The sequence below is a fragment of the Hippichthys cyanospilos genome, chromosome 11, assembly GCF_059441005.1.
Source record: "Hippichthys cyanospilos isolate Australia breed blue-spotted pipefish chromosome 11, RoL_Hcya_1.0, whole genome shotgun sequence".
Taxonomy (NCBI): domain Eukaryota; kingdom Metazoa; phylum Chordata; class Actinopteri; order Syngnathiformes; family Syngnathidae; genus Hippichthys; species Hippichthys cyanospilos.
In genome coordinates, this window is record NC_142379.1 from 3069253 (window position 1) to 3088221 (window position 18969).

At 40.6% G+C, this 18969-nt stretch overlaps 1 protein-coding gene across 6 annotated transcripts in view; it reads left to right on the forward strand.

The window, feature by feature from the left end:
- Positions 1-3098: 3098 nt before the first annotated feature.
- The window catches only part of nectin1b (nectin cell adhesion molecule 1b), a 207474-nt gene continuing 191603 nt past the window's right edge, over positions 3099-18969 (forward strand). For 5 of the 6 annotated variants that reach the window (XM_088426920.1, XM_088426922.1, XM_088426924.1 and 2 more), the window contains exons 1-2: positions 3099-3698; positions 7595-7630. In XM_088426920.1, the coding sequence (XP_088283046.1) occupies positions 3644-3698; positions 7595-7630 (91 nt within the window). In that variant the 5' untranslated portion in view covers positions 3099-3643. The remainder of the gene's footprint in view (positions 3699-7594; positions 7631-18969) is intronic. The other variant, XM_088426921.1, reaches the window with a different exon arrangement.

Here is an 18969-nt window from a genome sequence, read left to right on the forward strand (position 1 = left end):
TTACAGTAAGAAAAGGTGCAGACGCGAAAATTACAAGTGCTAAGTTAAAGGGGAGGTTTAGTCGAAAATGTTCCGATTCCGTCTGTAGACGACGTTCTAGCTACGGCGTTGCCAAGACTCCGTAGACCAAGGGTGTCAAACTGATTTTTATCGTGGGCCACATTGTACTTATAGTGTCTGTCAGAGGGCCGGAATAAATCTAAAAGTAGTCTAAAAAAAACTTCAATTTTAACGTACCCCTTTAATTGCTCCAAAATCCTGAAAATTTAGGACTTAAAAATAGAAAAACATGTGTCTAATAAACACTGTTTTTGCTGGTTTACATCTTTACCTAGTTTTGAAAACAGATGCTGATAAAAACTGTTCAAAAGATAGATCGGGAACAGAAAATGGTTGTTTTTGAAGACAATCTGCAAGTTTAGCTAGAAATTTTAATTCAAATTAGCATTTGGCGGGCCACATGTAATGATGTGGCGGGCCGGTTCTGGCCCCCGGGCCTCGAGTTTGACACCTGTGCCGTAGACTTAGAATGATGAGTTTCAAGCGAAAGTGCCTTCACCTGTGGCCGAACAAGAGCGAGTATTAACAGGCTGTTGGACTGAGCGTGGGAGTTTTTGAATTTGAATTATCCATCGCGAGACGCGGATAATTTTGCCACTCGCTGTCGACTAAAGATGACATCACTGTGTCTCTAATGCGGTGTTTCTCAAATATATTTTGCCCCCCCCCCCCCGTCTGCACTCTGGAACATTGTACGTATAATTTTATCTTTAGGATTTGAAGTTACTCTTGTTTGTGAAATTTTAATTATCCATCGCGAGACGCGGACGATTTTGCCACTCGCTGTCGACTAAAGATGACATCACTGTGTCTCTAAGGTTGTGTTTCTCAACTATATTTTGATAAAAGAGAAAACTTTTTGCCCCCCCCCCCCGGCGATGCACTGAATATAAGTAAGATTATTATCGATGAAAATTGTTTAAGTATACCTACACATGATCCTTTTTAACATTAACAGAAAAACGCAATATACTGTAAATCAACTTTCAACAAGTGTTAATTATTTTTATGGCGTTTATACGGGTTATAGCTTAGTCTCAAACGGAAAAAAAAAAGAAGCACTGCTCTAAGGATTAATGATGGTCAGGGTTACCTGTTTTCTGAGCTTGGTCATGTGACATTCACAGGCTGAGGCCTTAGGCGCTGCCATGCGATTTCAAGTTCCTAGTTGTGGGCGTGGCCACCACGTAGGTCCGCCCCGTTGCTTGTGAAGTGAGTCAAGTTAAGTCGATGCATCATTGTTTTTGCTTGAATCAGGAATTCAGCCAGATGGGGGCACTTGAAGAAATCCTCTCTCTTATCTCAAGGCACCAATGTTCACAGTCATGGTTCATATCTCAAGGTTTCCCTCAAAAAATACAATTACCCGAAACACACATGGAAATTTGGTATTTGTTCTTTTGAGGCAGATGCATAATGTGTCTGGCATTATTTTTTTTTTTCAACTCAAGTTGTCTGGCATGTTCGTGGGGAGTTTCCACTTGAAAACTAAGCTAAACATTCACTTGGCAGGATCTCAGCTTGACTTTGAAGTCGGTGCGCAGAATTTCAAGAGGCGTCACTTTCATTCGCCAGCTTCACGGCTTTACGTTAAGACGGCGTGCGATGTTTACGCCGGAGTTTAAAATGAACATCGAGTAACTAGCTGAACGTCTTTGTGAGCTTCAAAGCCAGTTTGGATTTTGATAAAATGACGTATTTGATTTCGTGCGGAACCACTTGTGTTTTGCTGGTATTCTTTTGCAGTAAAAGTGAAAATAATCGTGCCAAAATCGATACGGAAAACTTTGTTGAAATGCCATTTAGCATGTTTGTTAAAACAACTTCAATATTTCAAAATGTTGTTTTTTTTTTTTTTTACTATGAACACTGAAAATACACAGCTATAGCTTTAATTTTTTTTCCAAAAACTGCAGGGAGCATGCACATGACTTAAACTAAATAAAAAATTCCCTATTGTTTATCACAGTAAACAAAAGAATTGCTCAATTTCAACTTAATCGAAATGCAAAACTTTCCTTTGAGATTTCACATTTTTAAATCAAAAAATGTTCCGTTAAATACTTATGCAAAGACCATCTCGACGTGCGGCTCCATTGTTTGTCTTGTTGCGCCATCTAGTGGCCGAATGGCTGAAGCTATTTGTTTGCCTAAAAATACTTGATTTAAGAGCTAGTTGACTTTCCTTAAAGATAATATTAGCTCATGGAGTTTTTCAAAATAAAGGCGGGAACATCCCTCAAAGTGTTAGTTCAATTATCTGAGAATATGATGCGTTTAGATTTTCAGATTTTAAACGGTAGTAGATAGTGTTAAAAAAAATTAACTCTGACTAAAATGTATTGACTTCATGCCTGTATAATTTATGAATAAATATATACATAAATTAAATGTCAACAAGCAAACGAATTTCAAAAAGTAATTTTGAAAATGCAAAAAGAGCTCTTTTAGGTGTTAAAAATTTAAATTGTAGTAGTTGGTCGGATTTGCCAGCACTGCAGTAATGTTTCTTAGGTAATCAGTATAAAATACTTAGGCAACCAGTTATTTTGTATACTAAAATAATTCACCGTTTAGCTACTAAAATGCTACTTGGTTCCTAAATTACTCTTACAGTACTTTAGATACTGAAGTCATCGATTAAATTAACTCATTGTGTGTAATCAATTACAGAAAGTACTTTTCAACCAAAAGTAATATTTATTTTTTAATTAATTTTATAATTAATAATTGTTTTATTAATTATTTTCACACTTAATTTTTTTTACTGCCCACAAAGATTGCAAAAAATGCAATTTTAAGGGTTCGTGAAGACTTTGAGAGGATTGTTTGAATAAAAAAAAAAAAAGGGCTTTTTAAAAATGTATTTATTTATTTATTTATTTTTATCAAGTCAGCCCCTCCCCCCCCAGCAATCATCAACAATAACTCCCGGCGCGTGTGTTTTGGCGGGACCGCTCCCGTCTCGGCTCCTCCCACTCCGGCGTGACGTCAGCGAATCCCGAGTTTCTCCCTGCAGGGATCCTGGAGCGGGAGGAGGGGACGCTCACTCGCTCTCTCGCTCTCTCGCTCGCTCGCTCGCTCACCGGTCCGGGCAGTCAGGCAAGCAGGCAGGCGGGCAGGCAGTCGCTTGTCGGGAAACCCAAGCAGCGCCAATACGCGGCCGCCTCTCGCGCGGAGCTCCAGCGGGACTCGAGAAGCCCACTTTCACGCCGCGGATATCTGCCGGACATTCTATCGCTCTCTCTCTTCCCCCGGTTACCGCGGGGAACTTGAGACACTAATCGCGAAGCGGGACGCCCAAGTGTTGGGAAACTTCACCCCCCGCGCGGCCGATCATCGATCCGCACACTTGGATGGAGCCATAACGCTCAACCGCAACAACCGTGGAAACATACCGACCGGTTGATGCTTTGACGCCGCCGATCTTCTAGTTTTTCTTTTTAGGCTTTGGAGTGCAGGGGACCTCCACGTTTCTTTTTTTTTTGCCCTCCCCACGAGTGGGATTCGCGCAAGTTGCATGCTAGCTTTTTGTGCCCGGTTGTAAGGCAAGAAGACCCCCCCTCGGGAGTGCTGAGGTGCCATGGCGCAGCTGTGTGCGGGGATTTGCGTGCTCCTCTTGGCGCTGCACGTTCAAGGTAAACACCTTCAAAACCAAACAAACAAACAAACCCAAAAAAAATCCTTCTTCGGTTTTCTTTTTCCTGCCACGCACTTTTTTTTGTCATCGCATGCATAATTGCGTTACATTTGCAATTCTGAGTGTTTGCTGCAGAGTACTTACAGTATTTAGCTTTTTAAAAAAAGTGTAGTTACGTGAGTGGTCGACAGATGGCGTCGTGAGCGAGGCACAGCAAAGTTTGGCTAATTTCGGGAGGGGGGGGTGGAAGAAAAGCATCCTCTGCTCTCCAGTTGTAATGGCATGAATATCCTTAATATAATGACCCCCCCCTTTTTTTTTTCATCCTTTCTTGTCCAAATCCTTTATTCCGCTTTGTGGATTCAACCCTGTTGGAGTGGGAATGTTGTGGAATATATTACAGCCCAAGAGTGTGTGTGTGTGTGTGCGTGTGTGTGTGTGTGTGTGTGTATATATGTGCGTGTGTGTGTGTGTGTGTGTGCACATTCAAGCCTGTCAAAGGCTATTTAAACTCAATTACTGTCAGTGGTCAAACTAATGCTAACGTAGAACCCAATTTTGGTAGTGTGGAAAAATGTGCCATATCCCCCCCCCCCCACACACACACACACACACATTTTTTTTTGTGTCCAAGGGAAAAAAACAAGATGTCGAGCCTAGCAGCTGATGTGTTTTAACAGCGATGGGATACTTTGATCACAAAGAGCTCTGTGTGATTTACAGCGAGATGATCCCTTTGCTTGTGGAGAAGATCAGGATTAGTGTCGTGTGTGTGTGTGTGTGTGTGTGTGTGTGTGTGTTTTGGGGGTTGAAACGTTTGAAGCTGTTCAATCAAGGGTGTGTGTGTGGAAAATGTCTCCGAAATTGTACTTGAGGCGTCTCGGGGAAAGCGAAAGAGCGAAATGAGACGGAATGAGATGCTTCTAAGGGCGCGTTTTACACGCTATGACGTTACGAATTTGTTTTTTTTTCCCCTTTCGGATCGCGTCCGAATGAGGAAGCGTGAGGGGACGTGCCCGAAATTCCGATTCGAAACGCAGCTGCCGCGGTGAAGCGGTTCGGGGGCGAAAATGGGACGCGGCCCGTTCAAATTGATGCGGTTAGCCTTAAAGGGATAGTTCACCTATTTTGACTTTTTCCGCAGTAAAATATTTTGTCTATTGAATCCGACCACAGAGTTTTTTTATTTTTTATTTTATATATTGCTGTCGACTTAAAATGACATCACATGCTGTAAGTTCGGCTTGTGGGTGTCACATGAGCAACAGGTGAGCCGTGATTGGTTGTGAGCTGAACCTCGAGCATGTGATGTTGTTTTTTTTCTTAAAGCAATGGGAAAAATGTTTTTTAAGGTAAATATGGTCAAATATGAACTTTTTTACTGCTGGAAATGGCTAAAATGGTGGACTTAACTTTACAAAGTGGAAAAAAAATAGACTTTGTAAATGCACTCAATCCAAAGACGTTTTTTTGTTTTTTAATTTTTTTTTGTTTATATATACAAGTGTTTGGGTTAAGGGTTATACTAAAAATGCTTTGCGCTAAAGAAAAATTCTTCGATTACTCAGTTTTTTTACTCAATTTTTTTTTAGTTCTTGATTCATTTAGTACTCGCCATTTTTTAGAACCTCCTTTAGCCAAAAACTTAATTAACTTAATTAACTAAATTATAAACAGGCGCTTGGGATTGATTGAATGTATGGACTCTTAATTAGAAAAAAAAAAATATATATATATATATATATATATATATATATATATATATATATATATATATATATATATATATATATGTCTTTGGGATTTTATAAGTTAATCACCTAAAACAGTACAATGGTAGTACTCAATTACCGAAAGTAATTGATTACGTAGTATTTATACCCTAATGTTTACATCCTGAAATAATCAATTACTTAGTTGCCAAACTATTGAAAAGAAAAAAAAGAAATAATACAAATAGGTGTCTGGGATTGAATGTATGGAGTCTGGAAAAAATAAAAATATGAAAAATATGTTTTTGGAATCGAATGATTTATTTACCAAAGTAATCCATTTCGTACTCAATTACCCGAGGGAATGAATTAGTATTTATAACCTAAAGTAATCAATTATTATTGTACTTAATCCACTTAGTACCTTCCTTTAGCCACACACACTTTTTTAAAGAGGTTTTACAACAAACGTAAAATGACGTCTTTGGCATTGAAAGAGTTGCGTTTGGACCTACTTCAGCCAAAGTCAAACGATAAGAAGCCTTTAACGTAACGCGTGTTTAGATTTTTTTTTTTGGGACCAGGGAGCGAGCGCGCCTTAATGAAAAAAAGCTGGCGTCAGACGCGCAGAGTTTGGAATTTGCTCCCCGTGGCCCCCGGGGGGTTAAAGGGCGTCGCCGTAAAGGCTCACCCTCTTTTTTAAGTCCTAATTGATATACAACCTGCCCCCGACTCCCGTCCTCATTGCGGAAGCGCGAAGAAGCTGCGAAAGGGAACGGGGCCCAATAAACCCTAACCCGCGCCAGATTCCAAAGGGGCCGTCCCTCGCCAAGGAGAACGACGGCTAATGCGAGCTCCCGCTGTCTTTGGCCGGCCGCGATTCCAGACTTCGTTCCAGATTTCATTTCAACCCTCCGGCAGGTGGTGCTCGCTCTGATGTCTCTCTTATTTAGCGGCGAGCGGCGAGTTATTAACCGAGACGTCCGGGAGCGGATAAATCACGTCCTTGGCGCCGACGGGATCCGCGCGGCCTTTCCCGCCGTCGCCGCGCGCGCCTCTCTTCCGATGGATTTTCGAACCCCGGTTTAAAGGTCGGATTCTGTTAGGGGAGGTCTTGCGTCGAGATGTTTGATGATGACTCAGGCGGGAAATTGCCGGTAAACGCGCATATGGTTTTAATTGGCGCGCTGACGCGGCGCATTTTTTACCTCGGCCGAGGTTGGTTTGTTTGTGGTCCAATTGGCTTGCGCGTAAAACGCCGAGCAAGCGGTAAGTCATCTCGTGACGTATTGCGTCAGTTCCGTTAGCGGTAATTCATCAGTGGGGTTGAGCCTTGGTGGAGGTATTCCATTGGTTGAGTGATGGGGGTGAACCGCAAATTATTCAGATCGAGAAATGACAGCCTAGAAATTTCCTTGAATGAATGAATGACGAATTTTAGCATCTTGCAGCAATCTTTTGTGGGGCTGGGCGATATATTGTGCGACAAGGAAAATGTTTTTTTTTTTTTTTTTTTAATTTATTTTATTTTTTCGCAATACCAGAGTGAAAAAAAAAATGGTGCTTCGATTACTGAAACGGAAATAAAAACACGTTTAAAAAATGAGTATTCTCCTTAGTCAAAGATTTGTTAAAATGATTATTTGCAGTCCTAATAATTATTTTTACAAATCTTTTAATCAACAATCATATTTAAAAAAAAGCATATTTTTATTTACATTTCGGTAATAGCACTTTTTTTTCCACACTGAAATTGCAAAAAAAAATAAGAAATACTTTGGAAAATATCAACTTTTTTTTGCAGATTTTCTGACGTTTCAGACCAAAACAGCTAACAAATCCTAAAAAAAAAATTTGCAAAAATTACTTTGGAAAACATCAACTTTTTTTTGCAAATTTTCTGACATTTCAGACCAAAACAGCTACCAAATCATTAAAAAAAATAATTACTTTGGAAAACATCAACTTTTTTTTGCAAATTTTCTGACGTTTCAGACCAAAACAGCTACCAAACCATTAAAAAAAAAAATGGTGCAGTGGGAGGGTGATTTCCGAGCGCTAACAGCAATAGAGTAACTAGCGACGCTAAATACCATCAAGTTTGGAATTTTACCACTGAAATCAAAGACTCGGGTGAGAAAAGCTGATATTTTTTTGGGCTAAATTTGTCTCAATTTCCCAGGGAACGATGCATCACAAATGTCAGGCCGCGCTGGAGGTAAGAGCCAGTTTGCTTGTTCTGTGCTCGGAATTAACCAATAATAACCAAACTTACCAATTTGGTGGCATTTTCCACCATCTACCCCACGGAGGGTGCATGAGGACTATCGGGCCTTGGTGCTGGTATGACTCCGCTCTTTAGGGTCAGTCCATCCAGGGCTTCTTCTTTTCCCCCCCGCTTCCATTAACATTTTAAACAAGTCCTATTTTTCTTTCTTTCTTTCTTCGCTGCAGGCATGTACTCGTTTGTCGCTTTGCTAATGTAGTGGTTAGAGCCAACCAAGGACGGCGCAAGGGACACTTTGGTGTGGTAAGGTACGCTTTGGAATCCAGATTTTGGTATCTTCAGTTGGCAGGAACTTTTGGGACCAAGAGTATGCGTTTATATCTACGAGGGTAGATAAGATATTCCGTAGGGTATTGAGGCATACCGATTTTCCTCATTGAGGAAATCATCTGAGGGTACGTAGTGAGGTGTTACAACCGCTCGGTCACTAAAAACAGATAGCATCCGAATATCTAATGTCAAAAACAGCTAGCGTCCAATAAACGCTGTGAAGTAGTTGTCAGTTTGATTTATATATTGTATGTTTTTTTTTCTTTTCTTAAAGAGACATAGGATACAGTTTGGGTATACTTTTACAATTTTTATAGATACTGTATTAGCTTGTAGCTGATGTACTTGCTATTTTTTTCGGTTTTAGACTAAGCTGTAACTGAAATAAACACTGTAAAAATAGTTTATGATTTTCAGTTTGTTTTATGTTTTATTTCTTAAGTTAAAGAGACAAAGGATATATTTAGATATACTTTTACAATTTTTCCAGATGTTAGCTTGTAGCTGATGTACTTCGTATTTTTTTCGGTTTTAAACTAAGATGTGACCTATATAAACATTGTAAAAATAGTTTATAGTTTTCAGTTTTATTTATGTTTTATTTCTTTCGTTAAAGAGACAAAGGATACAGTTTACAGAGACTCCAACAATTTTTATAGATATTAGCTTGTAGCTGATGTACTTGCTATTTTTTTCAGTTTTAGACTAAACTGTAACCTATAAACAATGTAAAAATCGTTTATAGTTTTCAGTTTGATTTATGTTTTATTTCTTTAGTTAAAGAGACAAAGGATACAGATTAGATATACTGAAAAAATTTATATAGATATTAGCTTGTAGCTGATGTACTTTTTCGGTTTTAGACTAACCTGTAACCCACTTTATATAGACATTGTCAAATAGTTAATAGTTGTCAGTATGATTTATATATGTTTTTTTTTCTTTTGTTAAATTGACTAAGGAGAGAGTTTAGATATACTAATACAATTTTTATAGATAATTTGCAGCTAATGCTTTTGGTATTTTTTTCAGATTTAGACCAACCTGTAACCTGTTTAAACGCTGTAAAAAGTGTTTGATTTATATTGCTTTTTTTTCTTTTGTTAATGTTAAGGATAGTTTTTCGTACCCTTTACAATTTTATAGCTATTCAATTATACTCTTCGCGTTGAGTGGGCGGGCGTGAAAAGTTTTCTCTTTCTTAGGGGGGCTTTGCAAGAAATTGAGAAGCACTGAGCACAAACTCGGTGCAACGCCGGTCAAGTCGTTTGACTTTTGGACCTTGCGGCTTCCAAATTCCGCACGCGGCGAAACGGCAGTTTGAAAACTCACGCAAGTGGCGCATTTACCATTTGCCGTCCATCCAAATTAGGACGGTTCAGCCTCGGCCAAGCTCCGCGCCATTCAAGTCCCCCCTGTAATTTGCTCGTTTGCGGCAATTTGTTGCCGACAACGGCGCCGATCGGCGGCCGAAGTCACGCGGGGATTGTCGGGCTCGACGGTTGGAACGTGAATACTAATTGCCGTGATTCCGGGCCCCCTCTGGGGGGCGTCGCCTCTCGTGACGGATGGGCAGGAGCGGTCCTGGGAGAGTTGCTTGAAGGCGAGCTGACAGGAGATTAAGCGCCGCCGCTCTCTCTTTCTCGCCGGCGCTAATGGAAGCGCTCGCTTCCTGCGCTCGCTCGCTCGCTGCGACGTCTCTTTGAGCGTTCCGGGGCTCGTCGCGGCGCCGCCGCCGCCGCTGTCAAATCTCTCCCGGAACGCCGGCTGAAAATGGAAAGTTTAGATTCCGTTTTGTCTGCCGCGAGTTGCCCCGCAGTAATTTCCAGGCTCTCAAAAGCACTTTTATTCAGTGAAAATATTTGAGTTGCTTTCTTTGTGTTTCCACGTGGCAGTTTGGGGAACAAATTAGGTGAACTGCCCCGCACGCGAGCCGCACATCTACTCTGTAAACAAACACAGTGCTGATCTGCTTCTGGAAATAGCGGACGGTACACAGTCAGTGTTTGCCTCACTTGTGTGCATTTCAAGGGATGAGCGAGTACCGAGTAAGCCCCTGAATACCGTTCATTTTACTAGCTAAAATACTCTGAATTTTGACATCTGGAAAATGTCACCATCCTCGCATAAACGCAACACGACTTCAAATAATCCTGACTTTCCCAAATCGCATGTGGACATTAATGCCGTTACAATTTTACCCTGATTCCGACAGCTTGCCGCAGCGTTGCGGTTGACTCGACAGGAAGTTGTCGTGAAATCAAGTTCACTTGGTAATTATACCGATTAGGATGTCGAGAAAAGGCTTAATTGTGTTTATTTCATGTATTACTGTATGTGAGGCCCATTGCCAGTGATTAGTGGTTGGTACAAAGTTAGCGCTAGCATTGCTGAGCGGTACGAAATACTAGTAGCATTAGCGGCTAGCAGCACTAAACTCCCCCGTGTAGGCCGGCGGAGCGGTCAGAATAGTTTTCAAAGGCAGTTTGATAGATATAAATTGCCAGTGATTAGTGGTTGCTACAAAGTTAGCGCTAGCAGTGCTGAGCGGTACGAAATGCTAGTAGCATTAGCGGCTAGCAGCACTAAACTCCCCCGTGTAGGCCGGCGGAGCGGTCAGAATAGTTTTCAAAGGCAGTTTGATAGATATAAATTGCCAGTGATTAGCGGTTGCTACAAAGTTAGCGCTAGCAGTGCTGAGCGGTACGAAATGCTAGTAGCATGAGCGGCTAGCAGCACTAAACTCCCCCGTGTAGGCCGGCGGAGCGGTCAGAATAGTTTTCAAAGGCAGTTCGATAGATATAAATGGCTCAACTGACAAGGTTGCTGTTCCCACTGATCACTTTTTTAACAAATCAGGCTTACTCAGGTTTTAGCTAGCAAAAATCACTAATGTGGTCTTGACAAAACAAATAGGGAGAATTAGCTCATTGTTGGTAGAGAGTACACACAGTTAAAAAGAAGTGAAAAAAATCTATTACTAAGTGGAAATGTGTTTTGTTGTTTCTTTGTATTTATCATCGTAAGAAAGTTATTTTTTTATTTTTATCCAAATATAAGATTATTCAATGAATAAATCGATAAATTTTCAAAAATATTTGATGCAGTTACTGAAGCGTCCTTTTCCATTTAGACCAAAAGAAGAGAAACTTGTTGAGCTTTCCAAAAATGAAGGGAAACATGTTACACTTTCCTAAAAAGAAGACGCGACCAATGTTACACTTTCTCCGAAAACATTTTTTGTCACTTTCCTTAACCGTGACAAACTATTGCAGTTAAACTTTCCCAAAAAGAAGACTGATGTTGCACTTTCCTTCAAACAAAAACATTTCCTTTGCGCTTTCTTAAAAAAAAAAAACATCTCCAATATATGGACGTCTGAAAAATGTTGTTTTCATACTTCAGCAAACGAAGACAGGGAATTTCGACTATCGCTTTTCTCCTTCCCGAAAAAGAAGATAAGCTTTTTGTGTTCAAACAGGGCGAAGTGTAAAGTTGATATTCCGTTTCGTCTTCCACTAGTTGCCCAGCGCTACTTATTTGCACTCTCTCAATATTCCTTTTTGTATTCCAATTGCCTTCTTTTGTGTTTCCGCGGCGGAGTTCAAGGAGCAGCGCTCGGAGTTTTGCTTGCGTGGACGGGCCTGAATAAAACATGACATTAAAGCGCTGAACCCGAATGGTCGGGGGAGCGCCGGCCCTCAAAATAGAATCGAGAAAGTGAATGAATGATGAGTTCAGTTCAGGGCCCGGACTCCTGTTTAGGGATGAGGAATAAATGAATGCGCGAAATTCCCAGTTGAGAAATTTACTCGTGAATTTTTTCTTTGTGTTGACGTTATTCCGGCGATTTCTGGATTATATCAACTGAAAAATTCGGCGGTGTGTCGTCAAAAGCCAAGTCGTAGCTTAATGAGGGATCCTTTAGCCGAGATCGTCCCGGAAAGTCGGAAGAAATTAGCCCCTGATACTACAAAATTGGCTGGGCGTATTTTGTTATTAATCCTTGTGGCATTGTGTTAGAAATTTTGGAATTTCTTTGGTATTTTTGGTATTTTTCTTTGGTATTTTTGTGAATCCGTGGAAAAAAAGAACAGGAGGGAGCTGAAATTTCCAGCAGATAAATAAAACACGTCAGATTTCAAAATTCAACGGTTCTGACGTTTCTATGGGATTGCAGCTGGAGGTGCGAGATTTTGTGGACAAAAATAATCATTGTCCAAGTTTTGGACCATTTAAAACCATTGTAATCACAATTTTTGGGATGCGTTTTAATAGGATTTATTACATTGATTTTCCTGCGGTTTTTGCAACATTCAGTTGAGTGGCGCTCAAACTATGTCAAGCAAGCAGAACATTATTTGTTGACGTTTCACTTCGAGACAGTAGGTGGCAGTAGAGACCAGTTAAATTTTCATCGTCACATCACAGACAAAAAAGATAGACCATTTTCAATGTTTTGTGGGTTTTAAAATATTTAATCTACATATGGATAGAACGATTTGACTTTAATTGTTACGCCTTTAACAGCATTTACAAAATTTGGAAAAAAAAATGCGGTTATAATTTGACAGATGTTAGAAAATGGAAAAAGAAGTAACCCCGGGGAAGCAATTCAGGCGAGATTTTAAATGGGTTTTCTCTCGAGGTAGGCCGATATGGTTTTTGTTTTTTTTCTTCCAAATTGCCGGCGATATCGATTATTAGTCGTCAAGCTACTTCCAGGGGTACACGACCCCATCTGAGAGCCACTTGTTAAAGGTAATAGCGTGTAATCTTCGTCACGGCCGCAAGCTAGCAGGTTGTTCGTATTCGGTCTCGTCTTACTTCCTGGTACTCACCATGTCAGATCAGGACGAGATGGAAAAAAAAAAAAATGGGCTGTCTGCAATCTTCTGCTTTCAGTCCTTGACATTCCACTTGGTTTCAACTGGAATGGCAGAATCAGCAAAGCCAGGCGAAAGAGGAAATCAATAAAGGGGATCAAATCTCGCCCCGAGCTTTTCTGATTCCCCATTAATCTGTCTTCAACATTTCTCCTTCTATTTAGCAGACAGATTCTTGTCCGGGGATTAAACGGTTCAAATCCCGCGCGGCTCGACTCGGCTGCGTCCGTCCCGCCCCCGTTTGTCACATTGCGGCGCTACGCTATTGTTTGAGATTTTTATGTACTGCCAAAAGTCGATTTTAATAAAGTAGAAGAGCCTTGTGAGAAAACATTTGTATTTTTTTAGTCTTTTTGCAATTTATTTAAATTAGCAATGCCGTCATGTCAAAAAAAATATTTTTAGGATATGTTGTGGGCCGCTAAAATGTTGACGGCGACCCGCAAATGGCCCCGGGGCCGTATTTTGGACACCTTCGTTTTACAGTATTTGGATCATTTGCTTGAATCTAGGCTCAAACGAAGGTGAAAAACATGCTGATTTTATTGAGAAATGTTTAAATATGAAGAATTTTCGAAACATTTTCAGTGTATTGAGAATTGTTTGCTTGGATTTAATGGAATTCTTTTTGAAGAATTTCTGACTTGATTTTGCACAAAAAAAAGTTTTAACTCATAGGCAGATTTATTTATACATTTATTTATTGCTTAAAGCAAAAATATTTCTCTTGTTTTTGGTCCGTCATATGCAGCGTAACTCATTCAATGCCAGGGACGTATTTTCACGTTTTTTTTAAAGAGTCCAGACATTCAATCCCAGATACTTAAGCATCAATTTAATGCTTAAGTATCTGGAAATGAATGTACTAAAGTATTTAACAATGAAATATCTTGGCTTTAATGTCGGAAATCTTAAAAACGCAAAAATCCGTCCCTGGCACCGAACGACTTAATACCTCCCAAATTGATCTTACGCTCGCAAATAGCTGGTGGGGTCGCTCGGGGCCTCTTCGGCGGTTGCTATAGTGACAACCTTTCTCGGTTTACAGCGCATCGACAAAGCAAATGATATTTGTTTCCTCGCGCCAGCTTTATTTGAGAATGCCGGCTGGGAACGCCGCCTTCGTTAGCAATGTTTTCAGAGCATCCGTCCGGAAAAAAATAAATGAATGAAATAAATATTGGAGGGGGGCGGCAAGCCGGGCTTTTGAATGCAGATGATTCCCAACGCTTCTAAGGCTATGCGCTTTTAAGATTTGATCAACGGTCCCGGGCGGGGCGCCGCCATCCACTCAAAATCAGTCACAGCTGAGCCTCCATTAGGCCTCCTAACAAGTCCTCCGATAAGCCGCGGACAGCAGGGACACAAACGAAAAAGTGGCTTGGCAAGCCGTTGGGAATGCTGACGAATTCAGGAAAGAGAAACTTAGCATTAAAAAAAAAAAACGTTCACTGCCATTGACGTCAAAAATCGATTTTCACAGGGCCGGCATTGAATAAGTGAAGTCAGTCGCCGCCTTTGACAGATATCTCAGTCGAAAATCCATTTTGATTGGCTTGGTCGTGAATTAGGCAATAATTGGCTTTGTAAATGAATTGAAATAATTATTGCACACTTTGCTCGAAACGGAAAATTCATTCGAGCTTGACAAATTCGCTGGGGGATTTGAAAGTAAACTCAAAAGAATAAGATTGAACAATTTGTGGGTTGGGCATGCGTATTTAAAAAAAAAAAATCGGAAAGTCAAAACTTGAGCTTTGTGATGTGGATAGTGCTTAAACTACCCGAAATAATTTTAAGTCACACTCAAATTTTGTGACTTCTTATGTTTTTAGGAGAATTTCAACTTGAATGGGTTTCCAAACTTTTGTTTTATGATGTGGCCAGTGCTTTATGAAGTGGAAAGACTTAAGTCACAGCAGTGTATTTTTCAAGGCTCAATAGCTTGAATTTTGTGACCTCTTCAAGTGTTTAATGTAGTTTCAATTTAAAAGGGTTTCCAAACTTTAGCTTTATGATGTGGATGATGCTTTATGTTCAAATGCCTATAAAGTCAAAGCAGTGCATTTTTAAGAGTTAATAGCTTGACTATCCCGACCTCTTCATGTGTTGAGAACAGTTTCAATTCAAAATGGTTTCCAAACTTCAGCTTTGTGATTTGGTTGAATCTTTATGACCTGAAATAACTGGTCAGGAGTGCATTTTCAAGAGTTAATAGCTCGAATATCTCGACCTCTCAACGTGCTCGACATCATATCAACTTTAAGGCCTTCCCAAAATTTTGCTTCATGATGCGGATATTGATTTATGAACTGAAATAACTTAAGTCAGGAGTGCAATTTCAAGACTTAATAGCTTGAATTCCGTGACCTCAACGTGTTTGACACCATTTCAACTTTAAGGCCTTCCCAAAATTTTGCTTCATGATGCGGATATTGATTTATGACCCGAAATAACTCAAGCCAGGAGTGCAATTTCAAGACTTAATAGCTTGGATTCCGTGACCTCAACGTGTTTGACACCATTTCAACTTGAAGGGGTTTCGTGATGTGGATATTGCTTCATGATGTGGGGGGAATCATGGACAAAAATTCGTCGAGTCATACTTTACAACTAGCGATGGAAAAAGGTACGCACGATACAGGTCAAAGATGACCGGATGTATTCCAATTTCCCGATTTCCTGAATATGAATGATTTCATACTATTACCACATCTTTATCCGCGCTCAAATCTTGATCTGATTACGTCAATGAGCTAATTTTTCCAGCGTGCTGTGAGATCCGTGTCATGTTGAGGGTTCTTCTTTGCGTCCAAACGGTGACTCAAAGCATCCGTCCCCGCCTCCCGTCAAAGCCGCGCCCGTTGAGAATCGTCCCCAACGCTTAAATCTTGGCGCTAAGCTAAACGCAAACTGCGATGAAATTTCCATCCCCCGCACGCGCGAGAGTGTGTGTCTTCCGTCAGATTCCGCTGCCAGACTTTTACATCTTTTTCCGAGCTTCCGTCTCCTATTCCGTGCCGACGATACAAAGGCGGGCTTTGTTGCACGGAACGATTTTTTTTTTAATGAGTGACGATGCGGGCTCATTGAATATGCCGCCGCGATATCTCACCGGGAGTTGACGGCGCTTCAAAGTAACAGCGTGCTTGTAAAACGGCTGCGGGTTGCGGTTTTGCATGGAAAACACGGGTTTGTTGTTTCCCACTGGGGGATATTAGCGATGCGGAACAGAGGTGGGGAGCTCCGTTCACATGACTTGACTTTGGGCTCTAATTGCCAATTTTTAGGACCTGGGACTAGCTGAGCTCCAACTTTGACGCTGATTTGGTATTCGGGAGACGTCGCTTGACAGGTCGTCATTTTTTTTTTTCCCGTTTGGCTCTCTGCAAGATAGTTTGCCGTTTGTTTTGTTTTTGAAAGGGGTTATATAAAGCTGGCGTGACGCGGGGTGCAGAATCCACTTCATGAAGTGAAGGATGATTACGTTTGAATTAGAGGATTACTTTTTGGAGAAAATTTGGAACGGGACAATGGCGACATGTAAGGTTTGGAACTCGGGGATAAGACGCACAAAAAGCCTACCAATTAGCCTGCGACGATTCATCGAAAAACGACGTGTTTTTATGTTTTTGATCATCAATTCATTGATTAGATTAAAGCTGGGCAATATGGCCGGAAAAACAATTTTCCTCGAATCAAAGGCATTTCACATCAAAGGGAAGCGTTGAAAGAAGACACTAGGGAGCAGAAATTTCACCCGGACGGTGACAAATGCCTAATTATCACACGATGCGAAAATACTGTGAGAAAAAAAATGATCCAAAAATTAATAAACTGCAACGTTTTTGATGAAAGAAGCATAGCAAAAATAATATTGCTGTTATTACTGCTTTTGGATAATTATGGACGACCCCGGGTCAAATTGACCCAGGATGTTGTTTTATTCAAGAGAAACAAATGTAGGTATAATGTAAGTATTTTTTTTATTTTGTGAGTTGGTTTGCAATACTTAAAAAAAGTGTTTTTGACACATTTGCATAAAGGTACACATCTCCGGGTCATATTGACCCACTGAAATTAATCACTAAAATTAATCACTGGTTGAAACAAAACATCGGATTAGGATCATACACGTTTGGGTGACCAAATACATTCTGGGTCAGTTTCATCCAGGAAGTTGTTTTTTTTTCCCACTTTTGTATAAATGTGCAAACCTCCGGGTCATATTGACCCAGTGATATTATTGCCGTTCTCGAGGAATGAACATAAATCACTGGTTGAAACAAAACATGGATTATACACATTTGGTACATGTTTGGGTGACTGAATCCACCCTGGGTCAAATTGACCCAGGATTTTGTTTTATTCCAAACAAATGTGGGTTTAATTTAAGTATTGCCTTTGTAATGTCATGTGTGGGTTTCCGTTCATTTAAATTGACCCACCTCCGGGTCATATTGACCCAGTCATATTATTGCCGTTATTGAGAAGTGAACACTGCTTAAACACAAGAATGCATTTGGATTATATGGATATATATGACTAAACACGCTCCGGGTCAAAGTGACCCGGGGACATTATTGTACTAGCGGTCATGACAGGCGTGATGCCAATTGTTACCATTGACTTGATATGTATATTTTTTTTTCTCCTGACATGTACTACACTAATGAGCGAGTATTAAAATGCAGAAGTACTCCAATTATCCGAGGGCTCCTTTCAGCGTCGGTGACAGTGTCCGAAACGCGTTTGGAACAGAACATAAAACGGGTTGGCCGTGCCGCCGGCATGAGTGCAATAATGATGAAAAAGGTGGCGGCCTGCGATTTGGAATTGATCCTTCCGCATCTGAGCCAAACGGACCTAACGCAGCCTTACTATCGATCGGCCACTTTCAAGCCTTGCTGCATTTGACTGCAATGTTTGCATAATGTCAGGTGTCAAACGGCCTTCAGCCACTGGGCTTTATTGCCCGCCCGCCACCGCGGCTCGGAATACTTCTTTTCGTAATACTGCTTTTCCGGAGGATGCCGCGCTCCCTGGACGCAATTAGATGTGTGAAACAAACACGCAGGAGTACAAAAACACAGCATCGGGGGTATGGTTTTTATTTTTTATTTTTTTTCTCGCCGGAGCTAACGCGAAACAAGACGAGTGCCCCTCTTGAGTTGCATGCTTTGCAGCTCACCTTATTTACGTTTTGCTTTCCTACAGACACAAAGATGATTAATCCTGCATTATTATTATTTTTTTTTTAGAATTTACTGTAAGAAAATATGTCAAGTGGTAATAAGGAGCTCACGTCGTGTAGTATCCACAACATGTAAAGCCGCAGGTTGACTTTCTTCTTAGGGTTAAGCTCATTAAATGTTCTCAACATTACGTTTGTTTGTGCCGTTGGAAGTCTGCCTGCGCAGGCTAGCGATTGTAAACTTATGAGCACAACAGTGTGTTGAATTAAATGTGCCTGCACATGAGTGGAACATATGAGCACAATTGTATACATTACACTCAGCACTAGGTGCGAGGGAGATAGGTGTGCTCATAAGTGTACATAGCCCTATAAGATGTACACTTATGAGCATAACTATCACCCTATTACCAGCCACTGGTAGTTGGCAGACACTGATGTGCTAATAAGTTTACATAACCGGAGAGTATGTCAACTTATGAGCACAACTGTGTGTTGTTGAATTAAATGTGTCTGCCCATGAGTGGAACGTATGAGCACAATTGTATACATTACACTCAGCACTAGCTGCGAGGGAGATAGGTGTGCTCATAAGTGTACATCGCCCTATGTACACTAGCATAACTATCACCCCATTAGTATCCACTGGTTGTTGGCAGACACAGATGTGCTAATAAGTTTACATAACCCGAGAGTATGTAATCTTATGAGCACAACTGCATATACAGTATATCACTGCTTACCACTAGTTGGCACAGATATATAGTACTTATTTCAATGTAGTCGTTCTCATGAATCTATATACCCCTAACATAGGTAAATTTATGAGCACAGCTGCATATACAGTATATCACTGCTTACCACTAGTTGGCACAGATATAGAGTACTTATTTCAATGTAGTTGTTCTCATAAATCTACA